Here is a 17,826-nt window from a genome sequence, read left to right on the forward strand (position 1 = left end):
ATTTTGTATAGATTAACATTTGTTAGCAGTTCAATACTTAAGTAAACAAAGACAAAACTACAATAGTCTGTTTACAGATGTAACAGACCTGCGCTTTAGGTCCTAAACAGGACAGATTTGTCTCTCTGCTCCACCTGGGCACTTCTACTTCAGTCTCGTTTTGGCGGACGGCGGACGCGCGGATGCGCGGAGCGCGCGCGAGACGAAACGCGTGCCAGTCAAGACTAACCGATTTATGATTTATTAGAGTTTTATTATTGAATGGCTAATTCTGAAATAACCACTTTAGTACATTAGGCCGGCAACAAAAACAACAACAACAATATTAAATAATAATAATAAAAATTGGAGGGTAGCGGGCCAAAAATTCTCCCGATGGACAGTCCGCCCCTGGCGACTGCTGTGAGTGCAGGCAGCTAGGGACACCGGCCCTCGCGGCCAAAAAAACGGACCGGCCCACCGGGAATTCTCCCGGTCCTCCCGATTAGCCAATCCGGGCCTGTTATGCACAGAAGATTGTAAAAACAATTCACCTCCTCATCTCTGTGAACGAAAGATGAAATGTGCACCAATACATGTACATTCACATTTATTGTTAAAATGTTCCATTGTTTAGTATGGAAAGTAACTACATGATGTTAAGCAGACTGTGCTGTACATTACCACATGCACATATATAGTTCAGTACACAAGAGTATCAATAGCACTTTGATGTCATGTGGTTCTGTAGGATGGCTAATAAGCTGTACATTTTATCAGAGATCTTCAACCCTGCTCCTGCAAAGTTTAGGTCAAACCTGTTCAGTATTCCTTGTGTATCCCTAATTTACAGGATTTTTCAAGTACAAGAAATCTCACCATTTTATGTTTAATTAAATATTCTATTTACTATGGTAGTTAAACATAAAGTGTTTCACATTGTAATGACGCAGAGATAAATACGAGTATTTAGTAACTTTGCAACTGCATTTTATCACTCATTTACAAGCACCACAATTAAATGGTATAATTACGCGAACAGACATTCAGAAGCTTATTTTAAAGTGCAAAGTATTGAAAATCAAAATGCTATACAGTAGTATTTAAGCAACAGTGTTATTGGCATCAGTGGTTCCACGAAGAACTTTTAACTTTGCTGAATGAAGAGGTTTCGTTGATGTTTTTTTTTTTATTGTTCTTCACTCTGAACTGAAATGTTCTTTGGGGAACCAATAATGGTTCTTCTATGGCATCAGTGTGAAAACACCCTTTTGTAAGCTTTATTTTTAGGAGTGTGCAGAGTTTAGCTCCATCCTCAATCAAACACACCTGCCTGTAATTTCTAGTGAAGACTTTAGTAGAAATGCATCCTGACTTACATTCAGTTTAAACACACAGCATTGGTCAGTCAGGCGTCTGAGCTGTTATTACTCAGTAAAGGTTGACTGGACTCTTCAGCTGATTCTACAGGTTCTGGAATATCTAGAATTGTCATTAAATACTGATCACCAACACCAGGATTGAAGAGAGGAACGACTGATCCAGAGAATCTGGTGCTGATGGTCAGGAGATGTTTCCTCTCTTTGACGTTGTAAAATGACAGCTGACCGTCATCATAATCTAACAGAACTCCCAGTCGTTCAGGTCTCGGTGTCAGTGAGAGTTTAACTGGTGGATCAGTGTTGGTGTGAAAGCCATTAGGACCGTCTGAACACAAGAACCAGTAACCCTTTGATGGAGTTAAAGCAGATCTGTCGTTTACACAAACATTTCCTTGTTTCACCACACCAATTAACCAGTAGTTTTTAGGTGTATTTTCTTGTCCCAGTTCTACCTCCCAATAGTGACGACCAGAGGTGAATCTTTGGGCTCCAAATGCACATAAATCATATGGAAATCCCTCTCCAGTGTGATTATATTGTGGACCGTCCCTCACCATTTTACAGTGCGTAAAGAGAATGAGGCCTGGATGTAAATGCTCACTGTCAATAGTGATATCAACTGTCAGGAGAAAATGTATAAGCAACAATTAATAATCACTGTGTGTGAGATCATATTTACACATATATGCATGCATAGCTCAGATTATGAAATATATTTATATATAACTTAGATTGCCATACCTGCATGTTTCCTTAGTTCTTCTATATTTATGTCACCTACAACTGAAATAAAGATATTGTTTGAGAGAAACCTACAGCTATAATTGATGTTTACAGTATCAATATGTCTCTTCAGTGAGTCTGTTACAGAAGGAGAATAACAGCAATAATAAGTGAGTAATTGTGTGACAGTAGAAGTGACTCTTTATTCTGATAAAATACGTTTTCCATGATGCTTTCAGAACGTTTTTCTTCCGCTGTAACATGCATGTTGATGGTACTAATGTAATGATTAGTGGGTCACAGTCACAGTTCTTATAAAACAGCAAAGAATAAACGTCTTCAAATACCTTCTTTTGTAGTTTCCTCCTCACAATCTGAAATGAGACACAATTTCAACGTAATGTTTATTTTCAGTGTGCTTCATAAATAATCCAGAATTTGCAAGCAACTTCTTCAAATGCCTTTTTTGTTTGTCAGGTTCTCAATAGTATTCACACAATCTAAAATGACAAAATATTAATGAAAGGTTTAATTATTTGCTGCATAAATAAATAAATACTCCAGACTTTGTACATAATTATAAACAGAATCTGGGTTTAAATACTTTGAATGTTTTATTTGTTTATTTGTTGTTTCTGTTTTTCTCCAGATTAATTCTAATTAAATTATTAATTTGACACAGCATCTTAAAAATCTAAGCTAACCCCATGTTTGGGACCTAGTGATGGTCTTTAAAAACACATTTCCTTGTCGATCTCTTTCTACTGTTCTGTATAGCAGTTTTGCAGCTATTCTTGTCAGTTAACTCTATTAATTAAGTTTTTCAATCAGGTTTTAACTACAACTTTTAACTCTACATAGCACTAAATATATCCTGTTAAGAGTCTTGGCATATTTCTCATGACAGATTCAGGGAAAGCCATGGCTCTTGTCCTCTTTTCCCACAACATTCTTCTGTCACGCCTGAGTCTTGTGTAGCACTTCGTGGTACAGCTTTATGCTTTTAATTGTCAAATAGGTGTTTTACTGTTCAATTAGGTGGCCATTAGTCATCTACTAACATTCCTTTTAGTTGAGGTGTTCCGCAAGGTTCAATCCTTGGGTGTGTGTTGTTTTGCATGCATTTCTTCCCTTTGGCTTCTATTTTTGAAAAATATGGTGTCTCTTTTCTTCTATATGCCGATAATACCCAGCTTTATCTTCCCATACAGCATAATAATACTCTCCTCATCTGCTGTTAGATTGCCTAAACAACTATAGTTATGGCTTTTTTTTTCTTTTTCTTTTTTTTTTTACAAATAAATGAAAACAAATCTGAAATTTTGTTTCATCCTAAGTTTGTTTTTAATTTAGATTTTTGCTTCCTTGCCCCATATTAATACACAATGTGCCAATAATTTGGGATTTCTATTTGACTTTGGTTTAAAGTTTGACAAACAGATATCAGCTGTAGTCAAGTCACGTTTTCGCCTTTAGGTTAAGCCCTTTCTATCCAGAAAAAAATCTTTAAACGGCTGTTCATGCCTTTAAAACATCTCGGTTTGATTATTGTAACTGTATAATGGTATTTCTCAGTATTTTATTTCCTATCTTCAGTTGGTTCAGAATGCCCTACACTGGCTCCCTGTCAAGTATACGATTGATTTCAAAATCATGTTATTATTCTATAAAGCCCCCAATAACCTGGCACCTCAATACTTAACTGATTTACTGCTTCTGAATATCCCTTTCTAGAAAGTTGAAATCTTGACCTTGGCCAACTCATAGTTCCAAATTCTCCAAAAGTCTACAAATTCTACAAAGAGCACACAAAAATAGACGTGAGGCTATATCTCTGCAACGGATCGGCGTATTGAGACCAAACTTGGTGTGTGTTACAACAAGCATGACCTGAGGCTACCTGCAGTGTTTTGGGACAGTGCCACCTAGTGGTCAGGAGATATGAAAAAAAGGCTATTTTTGCTTAGTACTTCTTAATGGTTTGGCTGAAAAATCACAAAACTGGTCTCTTTTTGTGATTCGGTGCATCGTGCTGAGTCGAATGATACCCAATTTTCCCATTTGAGCCATTTTGGGCATCAGCCATTTTGAAGTTTGTCATGAAATGCTATATTTTACGAACGCACTGACGTATCGTTACAAAACTTTGTATGTGTATTCGGAACCATGCTCTGACAGTACTCAAAAGGTTTGGTGGCATCACCACCTTGTGGTCAAAAGATATAAGGAAATTTTGAAAAATGCTAATAACTTCTGATGAAATGGCTTATTGATCTCTGGGTCAGGCCGAGAACCATGAGACCAATTACGCCAAAATTGGCCTAACTTCCTGTCCGCCATTTTTATTATTGTACAAAACCTACTTTTTCAAACTCCTCCTAGACTGTTGGTCTGATTTTCACCAAAATTGCCTCATCTTCAGACCATGCTGACAAAAATTTATGGATTTTGTGTCGATACACGAAACACATCAACAAATTTGCTGAAAAGATGCCAAAGTGCATCTGAGGCTGTATCTCTGCAAAGCTTTGAGATATTTGCACCAAATTTTGTATGTGGCATTATCACCTCACACTGATTACACCACATCAATTTGGTAGCAGCGCCACCTATTGGTCAAGAGTAATAAACCATGTAAAAATAATTCAGAGCGTGCATTTGGGTACCAACATGGTTGCAGCTGTTAATGCACAATTACCATTTTAGATTGACAAACTGTAATACTGCATAAGATTTCTGTATAGACTGTATAGACATTTCATTCACTGAAGCTCTTCACTGACGGAACGCTCTTTAATCAGCGCGAAACCAGCGGGAGCATGTTTACTTAATTGCCGGCAACCCGCCAAAATAAAAGCTTGCTAAATCAGGTTTGAAAATGATGAAAATTCAAATTAAAAAGTAAATATTATCATTTTATTTTTAGACTTACTATAAAATAATAGTGTTTTTTTATTTAATACTCCCTTTTTAATTGAAAACATAATAGTATTACCACATTTTGTTTATTATTTTATTAAATAAAATAAAATAAAATAAAGTCCAATTATAGATATTATTATCACTATTATTAATACTTTTTTTGGAGTTATATTTTATGGGTCACACTATGGGTAGTGTGAGAACCAAGGACCAAACCAAATCTCCAGGTACTCTTATGAGAACCAAGCTAAAAGACATGCACCCATGTCTATAAATAAACATTGTTGTTAAAGTTTTGCTGGCTAAAGGTTTTGTTCATGTGTTGTTTTGACATGCACTTTTTTTCTGAGCGTTTACAACTTAAGAACCTGAATATTGTACTAAGTTAACTTTCGCATCTGATTTTGCCAATACTGTCAAAAACACACACGGTTTTCATATAAACACAGTTGGTTATATCTAAAGTGAAAGTAAACATGATGTGTGTCTGTATATTAGATGAATGCAGGTCTTAAAGCAACAGCAGATTAATTGTACTAAACTATATAACTGATTTATCAGTCACTGTTTAAATGCTTGAAATATTTGCTATATAATGTGCTATATAAATAAGGCTTGCCTTGCCTAAACATGCTGCAGCTTGTCATTAAAGGGATAGTTCACCCAAGAATTACATTTCTGTCAATCCTGTATTCATTTTCATTCTTGTGCTGAACACAAAAGAAGATTGTTCTTGTTTTGAAATCACTGCTGGTTTATTTTTAAAGTGTGTGTGTGTGTGTGTGTGTGTGTGTGTGTGTGTGTGTGTGTGTGGATAGTACCATGTATTTCAAGTTCAAGTACTTAAATGTCATTCTATAACACAACAAAATTTATATTGTTTCAATCCCATGGTGCAGTTAATACAGTAATAAACAGTGCACATACAAAATAATAAATAATAATAAAAAAATTAATAATAAATAATTTAATTATCATTACAAAACTGTAATAAAATATTACTCAAAATATATATAAAAAAAGCCAAATACAGTATTTCCACTTACAACATTCCACTCAGACTCACCAAACCTGTTCTATCCATGTTTTTATTATTATTAATGTGTATATAGGCGTTTGTTAACATTACTGAGTCACTTCAGCAGTTACAGTTCCTGATAAAAATATAGAGAACGCCTTTAATTTCCTTCTTTTGTCAGTTTATCAATCTCTGTATAAATGCTTGAAATATTTCTGCTTTTATGGCTGATTTTAATCTCTTGTTTTCTGTGTTTATTAAAGTGTTTAGTGGGATTCATCTTTGTTTGAGTGTGTTTAACAAGCCTATTCAAACATTAATTTACTTCTCGTAGTTTTGATTTAAAATCAAAATTACACTGTTTTTAAAAAAAAGAAAAGAAATGGAAAGTATGTTGGTAATTTTCCTGGCAGGACATTATCAATTTTACAAACATTTCTGTTAACACTAAAACAGTGATTTAAAGTGCAAAATTCAAAATGCAGGTAAAACACCTATAAACAAATAATACATTTTTTAGATTTGTTTTAGTGTAGAAATAAGAAGCGTAATTTTCTCCTAGTTACACTGCGTCTAAAAAGGATTCATCTGATTCATGACTGTTCAGATAATAGAATACATGAGTTTATTACTTACCTTTTTTAACTATATTCTTCCCTGCAAAACAGATAAAAAACATCAACACATGAGAGAAATAAAGCATAAAAACTGAAGATGAAATCTTTAAAACTTTCTATCAGGTTGTACCTGTTAGTTTGTGTCTGTATTTGTAGAGAATCAGACCAAACAAACCCAGAAGAGCACCAATGAGAACGGTGAAGAAAAGAGCCTTCCATGAACCTGATGGGTCTGAAAAAGAAAATCAATTCTGAAGTGAAATATATAAATCATAATTAAATGTATTGCAAAATATAAAAATGCACATTAGTGCTCCTGTTCAGTTCATGTATATTCAGACCAGGCTTGGCATCATAATTTTCCTAAAATTAGTTCAATGCCAGCAAGTTCTTCACAAAAACCTACTGGATGACAAAGACTTGAGAATATACTGGACTATGATATGATTGACTGTTATTGGATCTGATAAACACCAGTGGAAAGTAGATCGGACACACAAGGAAGACTCATTTCTACAGGAGAACTATTCTTTTAATGAGGCGCAGATCCATGAAAACACAATGAAGTCTAGTTTTTGACTCACCTGTGATTTTGAGATCTACTACTTTGCTGTCATATGCTTTGACTCCACTAACATCACAGTGAAATGGACCTTCATCCTGAAATGCGAGTTTCTCCAGCCGTAGAGAGACGTCTCCATCCTTCAGTCCACCAGACAAAGAGGTTCGGTTCCTGAAACATTCCTGGATGTCCTGGATCTTCCCATGATTATAGAGGAGAACAGGGTTGTTGAACTGATCCTGACGGTACCAGCGGATCTCCAGAGCTTCAGCGTTCTCAGGAGGAGAGATCCGGCAGGACAGAATCACTGTGGATCCCACATGAGACACTACAGGATCACCAGGAACCACTACAGAGAACGACACTGAGGGATACAGAAAGACACACTCAATGAAACATACATAGTCTATAATCTGTATTTAAAATAACTTTAGCTTATAAATATAATTTACCAACAGAAAACTGGTTTTGAAGTAAATCCTGTGCTTCATCTCTACATTACTGACTATATAGACTACAAGATCGGCTAGAGATTAGTTTCTCAGAATATAGGCTACTAAATCACTTCACATGTCTAAACCACTGATCTATACGTGATCTTAACACATTCTGTGTGTTTTATCATATATTATGCTTTCAACATAATATTTTATGTTATCAACATAAAATATAACATAGAATAGAATTTGATGACATATGTTACTCGATCCAAATGTGTTTGTTTGTGTTCTTACCAGAAGTCTCTACGAGGAGATTCAGCAGTAAAGCGATAATAATCAGCACCATGCCTGTGGAAATACACCCAGAGTAAAATAAAACAACCTCTGAGGGAGATTTTTTTTTTTTTCCAAAATAAATGACATTAGAGACTTAAACAATCAGACTGATTTATTCAATGAGGAAACTCACCGGAGACAAAGATTCGTCCGTAAATCAGTTTAGAAGAATATGAGACGCGTTCAACACTATAATAGAGTCAAAAACAAACGATAAATAGATCTAGAATCAAACGTGCTCCGGAATTTTTTTTTTCCTGTTTCACTTTCATTTTCTAAAATAACGCCTGTAAGATGATGCCTAAGACAGCTGTCATCAGATGATTAATACGTTCCATATTCGGTGTATTGGATGTGAACGTGTGTAATAATATGTCCGTGTTTTCTGTTAAGAAGCGTGAGTCCATTGAACAAGCGAATATATCAAGTAAAGCATGCAGTGTGCTATATAGGCCTATAGTCAGGGACGGATTATGGGTTGTGTGGGCCCCTGGGCAAAACATTCGCGATGCCCCCCCCTCCCCTCCCTATGACATGTAAAAATCTGACGATGCGGTCAAAATAATGTGCTGTGAATATCTTGCCAACTAGAGCCTCGGCGGGCAAATGATAAATGAAACCTATTGTCCTACCTTAAAACTTCGTAGCTACAGTTAATGTTGTCAGAGGTGGGTAGTAACGAATTACATTTACTTCGTTACATATACTTGAGTAGATTTTTGGGGTAACTAGTACTTTTAGAGTATATTTAAAGTTACTTTTACTCTTACTCAAGTACATTTATAGTGAAAAAACTTTACTTTTACTTCGCTACATTTGATGCAGTTCCTCCGTTACTGTCCTCAGAAACGTGTCGTTGGAATCTTCATTTCATGTCTGATAAAACTGCGTTAATGCTGCTTTGTATTCAGCTGTTACTATGGAAACCGTAATATTTCAGCGCTCCTAAAGCGCCCCCTCGTGACCGAGAATTAATTTTTCATTTCCAATACATTTTTTTCTGCTGTTTATGGTCAAATGATTGCAACTATCGACCCATGTTTTTATGCAGCAAACACAGAGTTGTAAATGTAAAAAGTAAAGGTGCCTTCTAAAAATCTAAACAAGTACAGTAATATTTTAAATAAATATAATAAATTATATACTCAATTTATCCCTTTTAATGTTATAAAGGATGAAATGCATAGTGTAACATATTTTGTTTTTGTGTGAAACTGTATCTGAATTTTAAATCATGCCTTTTTATGGCTTAATATTCCACTTCACATTGTCCAATCCCATTACTGTTTATTTTACTTGTGCAGATCTTAAAAAGGGTTATGAATTGCTTTAAATTAATATAAAAAAAATTACAGATACACTAAATGAAATAAATATAATGAAATAAAATTACTTCCTTGATATTTGTTTACATTTGTGTATTAAAAACATTTTTAATTAGACTCCTATCTGATTTTCTATATTTTAAAAAAAGTTTTTTTATTTAGGCTAGTTAAATAAATTTTCGGCTACCAAAATCTGAAGAGTACCTGTCTGAAGGGCTACCAGAAAAAAAAAAAAAAAAAAAAAAAAAAAAAAATTATATATATATATATATATATATATAAACACCTTACTTCAGCCTATGTTTTCAAGGAGAGGTGTGTGGAAGCTTTCCAAACAGTTTGAAATTCAGGGTTTTCACTTCATATCAATCAGATCAGAGTAAGTAAGTAAGTAACTAGCTACTTGAGTACTTTTTTCATCGGATACTTTTTTACTCTTACTCAAGTAACTATTAAGATTGTTACTTTTACTCTTACTTGAGTAAATATTTCCATAAGTACTTGTACTTTTACTTGAGTACAGATTTTGGGTACTCTACCCACCTCTGGCTGTGTGATCCTTTTGTCTTCTTGCCGGCTCATGGAAGTCTTTATCAGTTTAAATTTGCGATTGTAGATCTAATTTTATTACATTACTTTTCGTTCTTTTACTTTATGCCATATAGATTTAGGAGGGCATACTAATAATACAGATTGAAAAAAAAAAAAAAAACATGTTGCGCAACGACAAGAAAAACATATCCATGATTTCAATTTGGGAATGCCCACTAGAAACGTCTACCGCACAACCATATAATTATTTTCTTTTTTCATTTAAATCGCTTAATTTTCTGTCAAATCCGTGTGCATTTGCTATTACTGACCAATTGGGCTGAAATTAACGATACCCTTGTTTAAAAGCATGGCTTTTCTTCCCTTAACAACCGTTGGCATGGGTAAACAAAATAAACAAATTTTACTTATTTTGCTGATAAAATCGGCAATGTATTTGGTACAATAACGTGGATTAAAATTGCATTAAAACAATGTATTGTATGCAGAACTTCCTAAAGTAGAATAACACCCTAGAATCTTTGATCCGAATATTAGCAACATTCCATAACCGTGTTTACTTGCATTTAGCCTCCACTACAGCCCTGGGAGTGATTACACTGGTCAAACTCTTACACTGTTCTGGGGGCCACTCAGCGGGCAGGTTAACCGCCTCCATCCCACCATGCTACCGCTCCCTAGTCAGAGGGCCTTCTGTAAGGCCCCCTCCCCTCCCCCCAGAAACCAGGGGCCCCATGGTAAGGGCCCTTGTAATCAGATGGCCCTCTAAAGGTACACTACACCCTCCTCCCTAGGGCCTCCTAGTAGGGCCCTCATAATCAGAGGGCCCTCTAAAAGCCCCCAAAACCCCATCCTCCGTAGGACCCCCTTGTAGCCAGAAGCCAGGACCATAATAGGAGGGCCTAAGAGGGCCTTCTAAAAGTAGGCTCGCATGCACCCATTTCCCTATAAAGTTTCTATAGCAGGGCCGGGGGCCCCCTGAAAGCACCGACTCCCCACCACCACCAGCACCACCACCACAATTCAAGGGCCCTTGGCAGCCAAACGCCCTCCCTATAGGGTCAGGGCAGGGGCCCTTGTAAGCAGAGGTTTAAAGAATGTAGGCCCTCTAAAATAGACAAACGAAAATACATTGTTGATAAGCGTTGCAAATTATTTTGTGCTAGGGACCCCACGGGCCCCCTGCACCCCAAGGGCCCCTGGGCAGCGGCCCGGCTGGCCCGGTCCGTAATCCGTCATTGCCTATAGTCTATCTATTAGCATGACAACTGTGTGAGCTTCGTCATTCTGTTCCTGTTCGATTTATTTATTTATTTAATGCACATTACGAAATCGAGAAGTGGCTTTTGTTTGAGCTGATCTTCTAATAGGAAAGGGATCGATTCTGTCTTTCTTATAAATAAAAATGCTACACTGCTATATTGATAATGCTATAGCCTATTTGAACTTTGCAGGAGCTCCTTCTGAATGTGAAATCAAAATATGGCTTAATTTTAACTTGTGAGAAACCAAAACAGTTATATATAGAAATACTTTACCAAAGTATTCTTGGTAGGAAAAAAGTGTGTATATTAGTATATTTGTCATTTAACTATTTACGAATGAATTGTGTCTCACTGTTGATATTTATAGCACTACAGAATGGCAAAAAAAAAAAAAAAAAATATATATATATATATATATATATATATATTAAATACAGAATGGCACAAAAATTGGAGAGAGCGCCATCTACAGACAAGTCAGGAAACATTCAGTGCATTAATAAATATGAAATCTCCCAATAATAACTGTTCACTTCTATTATTATTCTTAAATTCTTATATTAGAATCAGCTCTTCACAGGATCCAGCGACGTGACCAAGTTTTCTGTATGATAAACTTGAGAAATTAAGAGTTCTATATGTCTATAAAGGCTGTTCCCAATGCATCTTTTTCATGATCAACATGGATGTTAAAATCAGCCACTATCATGACTTTATCTGCAGCCAACACTAACTCTGCTAAATCTGCACATTCTTTAATAAAGTCTGTATGGTGGCCTGCATACAGTAGCCAGTACAAATTGTATGTATTGGTAGTAGGGAAGCACCACCAATAAAAAAGCTAATTTATTGGATTGTGTTTTAGTGATGGGAGAAACGAACCGTTTCGAGGCTTCGAATCAATGGAACCAATTGCTTTGCAAAATGATTCACTGTTTTCGAAGCCTTGAAACACCACACGCAAATGAAGCCTGCTGCTCAAAAATGTGTAAATGCAACAAAACCCCAGGCTAAAACATGCATAAAAACAGCTTTTAAAACCTATTGCAAATGTTTTTTTTTTTTGAAAGTGTAGTATATAATATGTGGTTTTTAAAATATTTTGTATTAATTTGCAGGGCTTGTTTTGTTTGTTTTATGGAGAGCTTGTATGTAGAAGCCAGTAAGAAACTATAACTACGTCTAATCTTTAGAATTACACAAATGTCTTGTTTAAAATGTCTAATTAATCAAAGTCCCTTTAAGGCAAGTCATGTCACTCAGCGGTCCAAACGCTACTCGGGTATTCAAGTGCAGCTCCTATCTGTTTGAATGGGGAAACATCAAATTCTCCAAAACTGTTCACCAAGCTTACGATTAAATTTCATATTTTAAATATCCAAAGAAATCCGACAAGAACTGCTTCATAAATATGGTTCCTTGTGCTCCAATAGCGTAAAAAAACGCTTATTTTTTCCGACTAAAGGAGCCAGTGCGCATGCGCAGTACTGAGCGCGCGTCCTAGAGCTACGATTGTTTCTATAGCAACCAGGACTTCTAACGGCAGCTGCAGTGATGTACTGACTTTTCTAATCAATGATTGGCTCTTTCACTAAGAAGGCGGGGCTTCGTGGCCATAATGAACGTTGCATTTTTCCCCATTCAAAACTATACGAGTGACAAGTCTTGGGTATTCTATAGTCTTTGAATTAATGTATTTATAAAGTGACGTGATTCACGGGTTTACAGAGATCGCTGCCCAATGGCAAGCTGCTAAAATTTCGAAAAGCTTCAAAACAATGCCATAATGAAGCCTCATTTACTGAAATCACATGACTTTGGCAGTTTGATACCCGTTCCGAAGCACTGTTTCTAAACTATTAATTCACAAAAGTTTCAAAGCTTAACCAAGCAGTGCTTATAAAGTGCCCATCTCTACTTCTTTCTTTAATTCCTAAATCAGAATCAGTCCTCCACAAGATGGCGTCTGGTGATGTGAGCAAGAAGAAACGCTAGAAATCAAATGAGGAGGCCATGAGGAATGTAAACACCAACCAACCTGCTGAACAACTCTTTGGACAGGTATCTCGCACTCATTCACTTCTGCTCTTGTGTTTGGAGTCAGTATTGATAATGCTGATCTGTTGTGTTACATTGAGTTGTGTTCCTCACTTAGAACTATGGTACAACTTCAAAACATTTACAACAAAGCACAAGTGTCATACGGACTACCATATTCTATCTTATTAAAACAGTTCCAGTCCCTATTATGATAAAAGAGTTAAGAGTTCGAGAAAGACCCTTTATAATATGCCAAAGATTGTAAAAACAATTCAGCTCCTCATCTCTAAACGAAAGATGAAATGTGCACCAATACATGTTTATTTTGTTAAACTGTCCCATTGTTTAGTATAAATTTATGTTCAATACACAAGAGTATCAATATGACCCATATATAGCACTTGGTGTTGTTGTCATGTGGTTCTGTAGGATGAAGTTTCTTGACTTTTGCTGAATTGATGGCATTGAATTCAAGCTGTACCTTTTGTTAGAGGTCTTCAAACCCACTCCTGCAAAGTTTAGGTCAAACCTGTTTCAGTATCTCTTGTGTATACATAAATCACAGGATTTTTCAAGTACAAGAAATCTCGCCATTTTAGGTTTAATTAGATATTCTATTTACTTTGGTAGAAAAACAAAGTGTTTCACATTGTATTGATGTAGAGATGAATATGAGTATTTAGTAACTTTGCAACTGCATTTTATCACTCATTTACAAGCACCACAATTAAATAGTATCATCTGTTACGTAGAAAGACATTTACACTGTAAACCCTAATGTTGTCTTTACTTAAACAATCAAGTTATGTTGACTAAACATTACTTACAATGTTGTGTGTTGGTCCTGTTACTTAAAAATGTGAGTTAATTTAACTTATTTACCATCAAAATGCATTAACTTAAGATTTTAAGTGTTGTGAGCTCAAAATCATGATTAATCCTTAGAAAAAAAAAACATTTTCAAAAGGTCAGTTTCACAAATGTAGTCTTTTTCCTTTTTAAAAAATTATAATACCATGTGCAAGGTCTTTTCTCTTTTTTAAATCAGAAACAAATTGCTTCAGTTACAATTATTCACCATAATGGGAACACATTTGGGTTACTTATTTTTATTTATTTATTTTATTTTTTGTGACACTGGGTTTCACAGTTTGATTTTAATGCTTTTAAGCAAAGCTGAGGAGCTTCTACTCCCTTCGGAGAGGCGTGCAAATCATACGATTCCCCACATCCACATTCAGCTGTGGTGCGTGCATTATGGTAAACACAAGTGTTTTGCAAGAATTTTCTTTTTACGCTTGAACCATATTAACAGCACAAAGTATGCCAATCTTTATGTAATCCATATAGTAAACTAGTTTGTAAACTCTACAGAGAGCGCAAAATCACATTTCAAATACTAATAGCGAAAGTGCTTTACCGGAAATCTGACATATTATTATAGTTTGAAAATGGCCCGCGCTTACATGCTCACATTTCGCAGTTCTTTATTTTAATGTGATTGGACATGCAAGGAGTTCCGCCTAGCAACAAGAGAGCTGATTGGTCCTTTTGCCGTCGTCTGTTTTGTTGCTGACAAGTTTGAAGACAGATGTTTTTCTTCTATGTTCGGTAAGTAAATTATGTAAATGTTAATATAAAGTGACGATTTTGAGTGAAATATGCTTATTTAAGTCCCTGTGATACGTTTCTATAATAAAAGACAACACAGCCATGGTCAAACTTTGACAGCGTAGCCATCAAGTAACGTTAACTTATATGGATTTGAGATGGTATGATAACTGAGATATCAAATTAGTCTTTATTTGATTTGTAAAAACCGAAACATATTAGTTAATTCATTTAATCATAGTGTAATTGTGTATTTCTGTGGGAAAGAGCATGGCAGCCACTTCTGAGATCAATTAATCAACAAAATATTGTGCATAATGTTATCAAAGAATGAATGAAAAGTCGACAATTTTGACTTGTACAGAGCATTTGTAAAGTATGCACATTTAGTTTTATTTTTGGATAACGCTGTAAGACTACAATCTTAATTATAGAGTAATTTTTTTTTATTTTTTTTTAACTTATTGTTAAACTTATTATTTTCAACTTTTCTGTTACAGGTTACATGAGACAATAGCATGTGGAAATGTAAGTATTGTGTTTTTGACTCTGCAAGCATTTTTGTTCAGCAAAATAAAATCATGTGTTTTACAACAATTTTCTTTTTTTTTCTTCTTTTTTTTTTAGTGGTCTATTCCTTTAACATGATAAAGAAAACCAATTCTTAGCCTTCATTATTTACTAATTATTTATTAGCCTGTAAAGCATTTCTGTGTGGAAGCTAATGTGATTAGTTACCTGATGTTTCCCCCAAGGTTTGCATGGAGTTCAACAGAATTAAAGGCAAAAATCTAATGCAGGAATTCTAGAAAAACCTGGACAGACACCGTTCATGGACCTTTGTATAACCAAAAGGGGGTGTCCTGGTCAGCGCTTGTTGAACTTTTTACAGCAAATAAAGGTCAGTAGTTATTTGTCTTATTTAACATAACTTGAAGGATGGAAACCAAAAACGGAAATCCTCTCCTCATTTCCTCACCCGCAGTTGTTCCAAACCTGTATAAATTTCTTTGTTTTGCTGAAACCAAAGGAAGATATTTTGAAGGAATATTTGTGACCAAACAATTTTGGTGCAGCACTGACTTCATTAGTATTTCTTTTTAGTATGTACATGTAAGTGGTGCATCAAAACAGCTTGGTTTGGAACAAATTTAGGGTGAGTAAATGACAGAATTTTCATTTTTGGGGGAACTATCCCTTTAGAAGTATTTATTTTAACAATGTAATTTATTTATTATTTTCTCATATCAGTAATCTGCTATGTATGATAATCTAAAATTTAATTTATATCACATACCAATGCTTAAAATAGATTGATATTGAGTTTTTTGGCTTTAATAGAATTTCATGTTTTCATGTTTTAAAGTCAGCCCAGCCAACTGAGGTCCGAACCCTTGTTCTTCGGGGACTGCCTATCATGCTTGGAGATGATGATTCTTCTTTCTTCCAGTCATCTTTAGTAAGTAAATCTGTTCTTAAAAGGGATAGTTCACCCAAAAATTATTACCCCATGGTTTACTGACCCTCAAGCCATCCAATCAGAGTTATAATAAAATTTATCCTGGTTCTTCCAAGCTTTTTAATGAGAGTGAATGAGGGATGAAATTTTGAATCTCCAAAAATTCCATCCATCCATCATTAAACTGCCCAACAAGGCTCCAGGGGGTTTGTATCAGTTTGTTTAAGAAAATATCCATGTTGGATTAGAATTGGTGTTTAAAAAAAAAAAAGCGGGCATTCTGTTAAACATGCATTGATGATAAACCTTGGATTTCTGATCACAATACTATATTTATACCTCTTTTTTTCACTAGGTATCTGATCATCACAACACTATCCTTGATGTGCCAGTGGGGATCTTATTGGAGGACACTGATCTTCAGTCTTCCAATTCCTTGCATTTGACTTCTTCAGTTTGAATAATTATTGAAGGCCAAGTGGTGATGGACAAAGTGCAGGACCTCCCACAGGCAATCTGACTTCTCTTCGGTCTGATATACGCACTACACCTGAATTAACCAAGATCACTCACCAACAAGATTGATTTCATCTGGCGTGTACTAATGCCAATGGGACAGAATGCTTTCAAGCCAAGAGTGCAGTCTCTGGCAAACCAACTTTTTGCTTAAGAAATCACTGTGATACTTTAACATTCTTTGTTTTGAGTCTCCCCCCTCCCTTAATTTACTCCATTATCCATTTTATAAAGAATAAAAATAATGTTTAAATTGTTAAATGCAGAGTTCTACAACTGATGTGTCGGAGTTAATTTGGTATATTGTTACACCTCTGTAGTGTGGTTTTGACAGTAATAGCGTATTTCAGTATTGTTTTTGATGAAATTTTGGTGAAATACACAATATCCTGAGTATGTTTTATTTTAGTTTGCTATGTTTGCACAAAGCTTAAATAGTCAAATGCAATGTTTACATTAAAATAAATACTTGATACTTGAGTGAAGTATATATGTGACCCTGGACCACAAAACCGTCACTGGGGTATATTTGTAGCAATAGCCAAAAATACATTGTGTGGGTCAAAATTGTTGTTTTTTACAAAATTGTTGAAGTTAAGATCATGTTCCATGAAGATTTTTTTGTAAAATTCGAACTGTAAATATATGAAAATGTAAATTTTGATTAGTAATATGCATTAAGAGTTTAATTTGGACAACTTTAAAGGTGATTTTCTCAGTATTTTGATTTTTTTTGCACCCTTAGATTCCAGATTTTCAAATAGATGTATCTCGGCCAAATATTGTCCTATCCTAACAAACCATACATCAATAGAAAGCTTATTTATTGAGCTTCTATATGATGTATACATTTCAGTTTTGTAAAATTTAACCTTATGACTGGTTTTGTGGTCCAGGGTCACATATGTGCATAGAGTTGTACAATTGATGTACTGCACTAGTTTAATTTATTTTTACCACCTTAAGGTGTGGCTATAACTGATTTAGATTACTGTATAGTGTTAACTGTATTTTCATTAATATTGTGACATCTTGTCAATAAAAAAAATCAAAGATTAATTATGCTGTTCATTGTTTTA

General features: G+C 35.1%; 1 protein-coding gene and 1 long non-coding RNA gene across 2 annotated transcripts; one reads left to right on the forward strand and one right to left on the reverse strand.

Moving 5' to 3' along the window:
* Nucleotides 1-1,293: 1,293 nt before the first annotated feature.
* On the reverse strand, nucleotides 1,294-10,514 carry LOC141331754 (butyrophilin subfamily 1 member A1-like). The gene is made up of 7 exons (XM_073836783.1): nucleotides 10,472-10,514; nucleotides 7,938-7,991; nucleotides 7,226-7,567; nucleotides 6,772-6,873; nucleotides 6,661-6,681; nucleotides 2,432-2,458; nucleotides 1,294-1,980 (listed from the first exon to the last, which is right to left on the reverse strand). Exons 1-7 carry the CDS (start codon nucleotides 10,512-10,514, stop codon nucleotides 1,388-1,390), a joined length of 1,182 nt encoding a protein of 393 aa, XP_073692884.1. The 3' UTR covers nucleotides 1,294-1,387.
* A 3,435-nt stretch (nucleotides 10,515-13,949) lies between these two features.
* Nucleotides 13,950-17,397, forward strand: LOC141332436 (uncharacterized). Its single transcript, XR_012355309.1, has 4 exons — nucleotides 13,950-15,300; nucleotides 15,528-15,673; nucleotides 16,139-16,231; nucleotides 16,587-17,397. It is a non-coding gene; the product is annotated as an uncharacterized lncRNA (long non-coding RNA).
* The last annotated feature ends 429 nt before the right edge of the window (nucleotides 17,398-17,826 follow it).

The sequence above is a fragment of the Garra rufa genome, chromosome 3, assembly GCF_049309525.1.
Source record: "Garra rufa chromosome 3, GarRuf1.0, whole genome shotgun sequence".
Taxonomy (NCBI): domain Eukaryota; kingdom Metazoa; phylum Chordata; class Actinopteri; order Cypriniformes; family Cyprinidae; genus Garra; species Garra rufa.

What these genes read in the sequence shown, in the direction of transcription:
- LOC141331754 (XM_073836783.1), bottom strand. Translation starts at nt 10,514, where the DNA reads ATGGAGGCGGTTAACCTGCCCGCTGAGTGGCCCCCAGAACAGT. An exon ending in TCTCCTCGTAGAGACTTCTG is followed by an intron (nt 7,568 to 7,937) that starts GTAAGAACACAA and finishes TGTATCCCTCAG; the next exon opens with TGTCGTTCTCTGTAGTGGTT. An exon ending in GGAGGAAACTACAAAAGAAG is followed by an intron (nt 1,981 to 2,431) that starts GTATTTGAAGAC and finishes TTCTCCTGACAG; the next exon opens with TTGATATCACTATTGACAGT.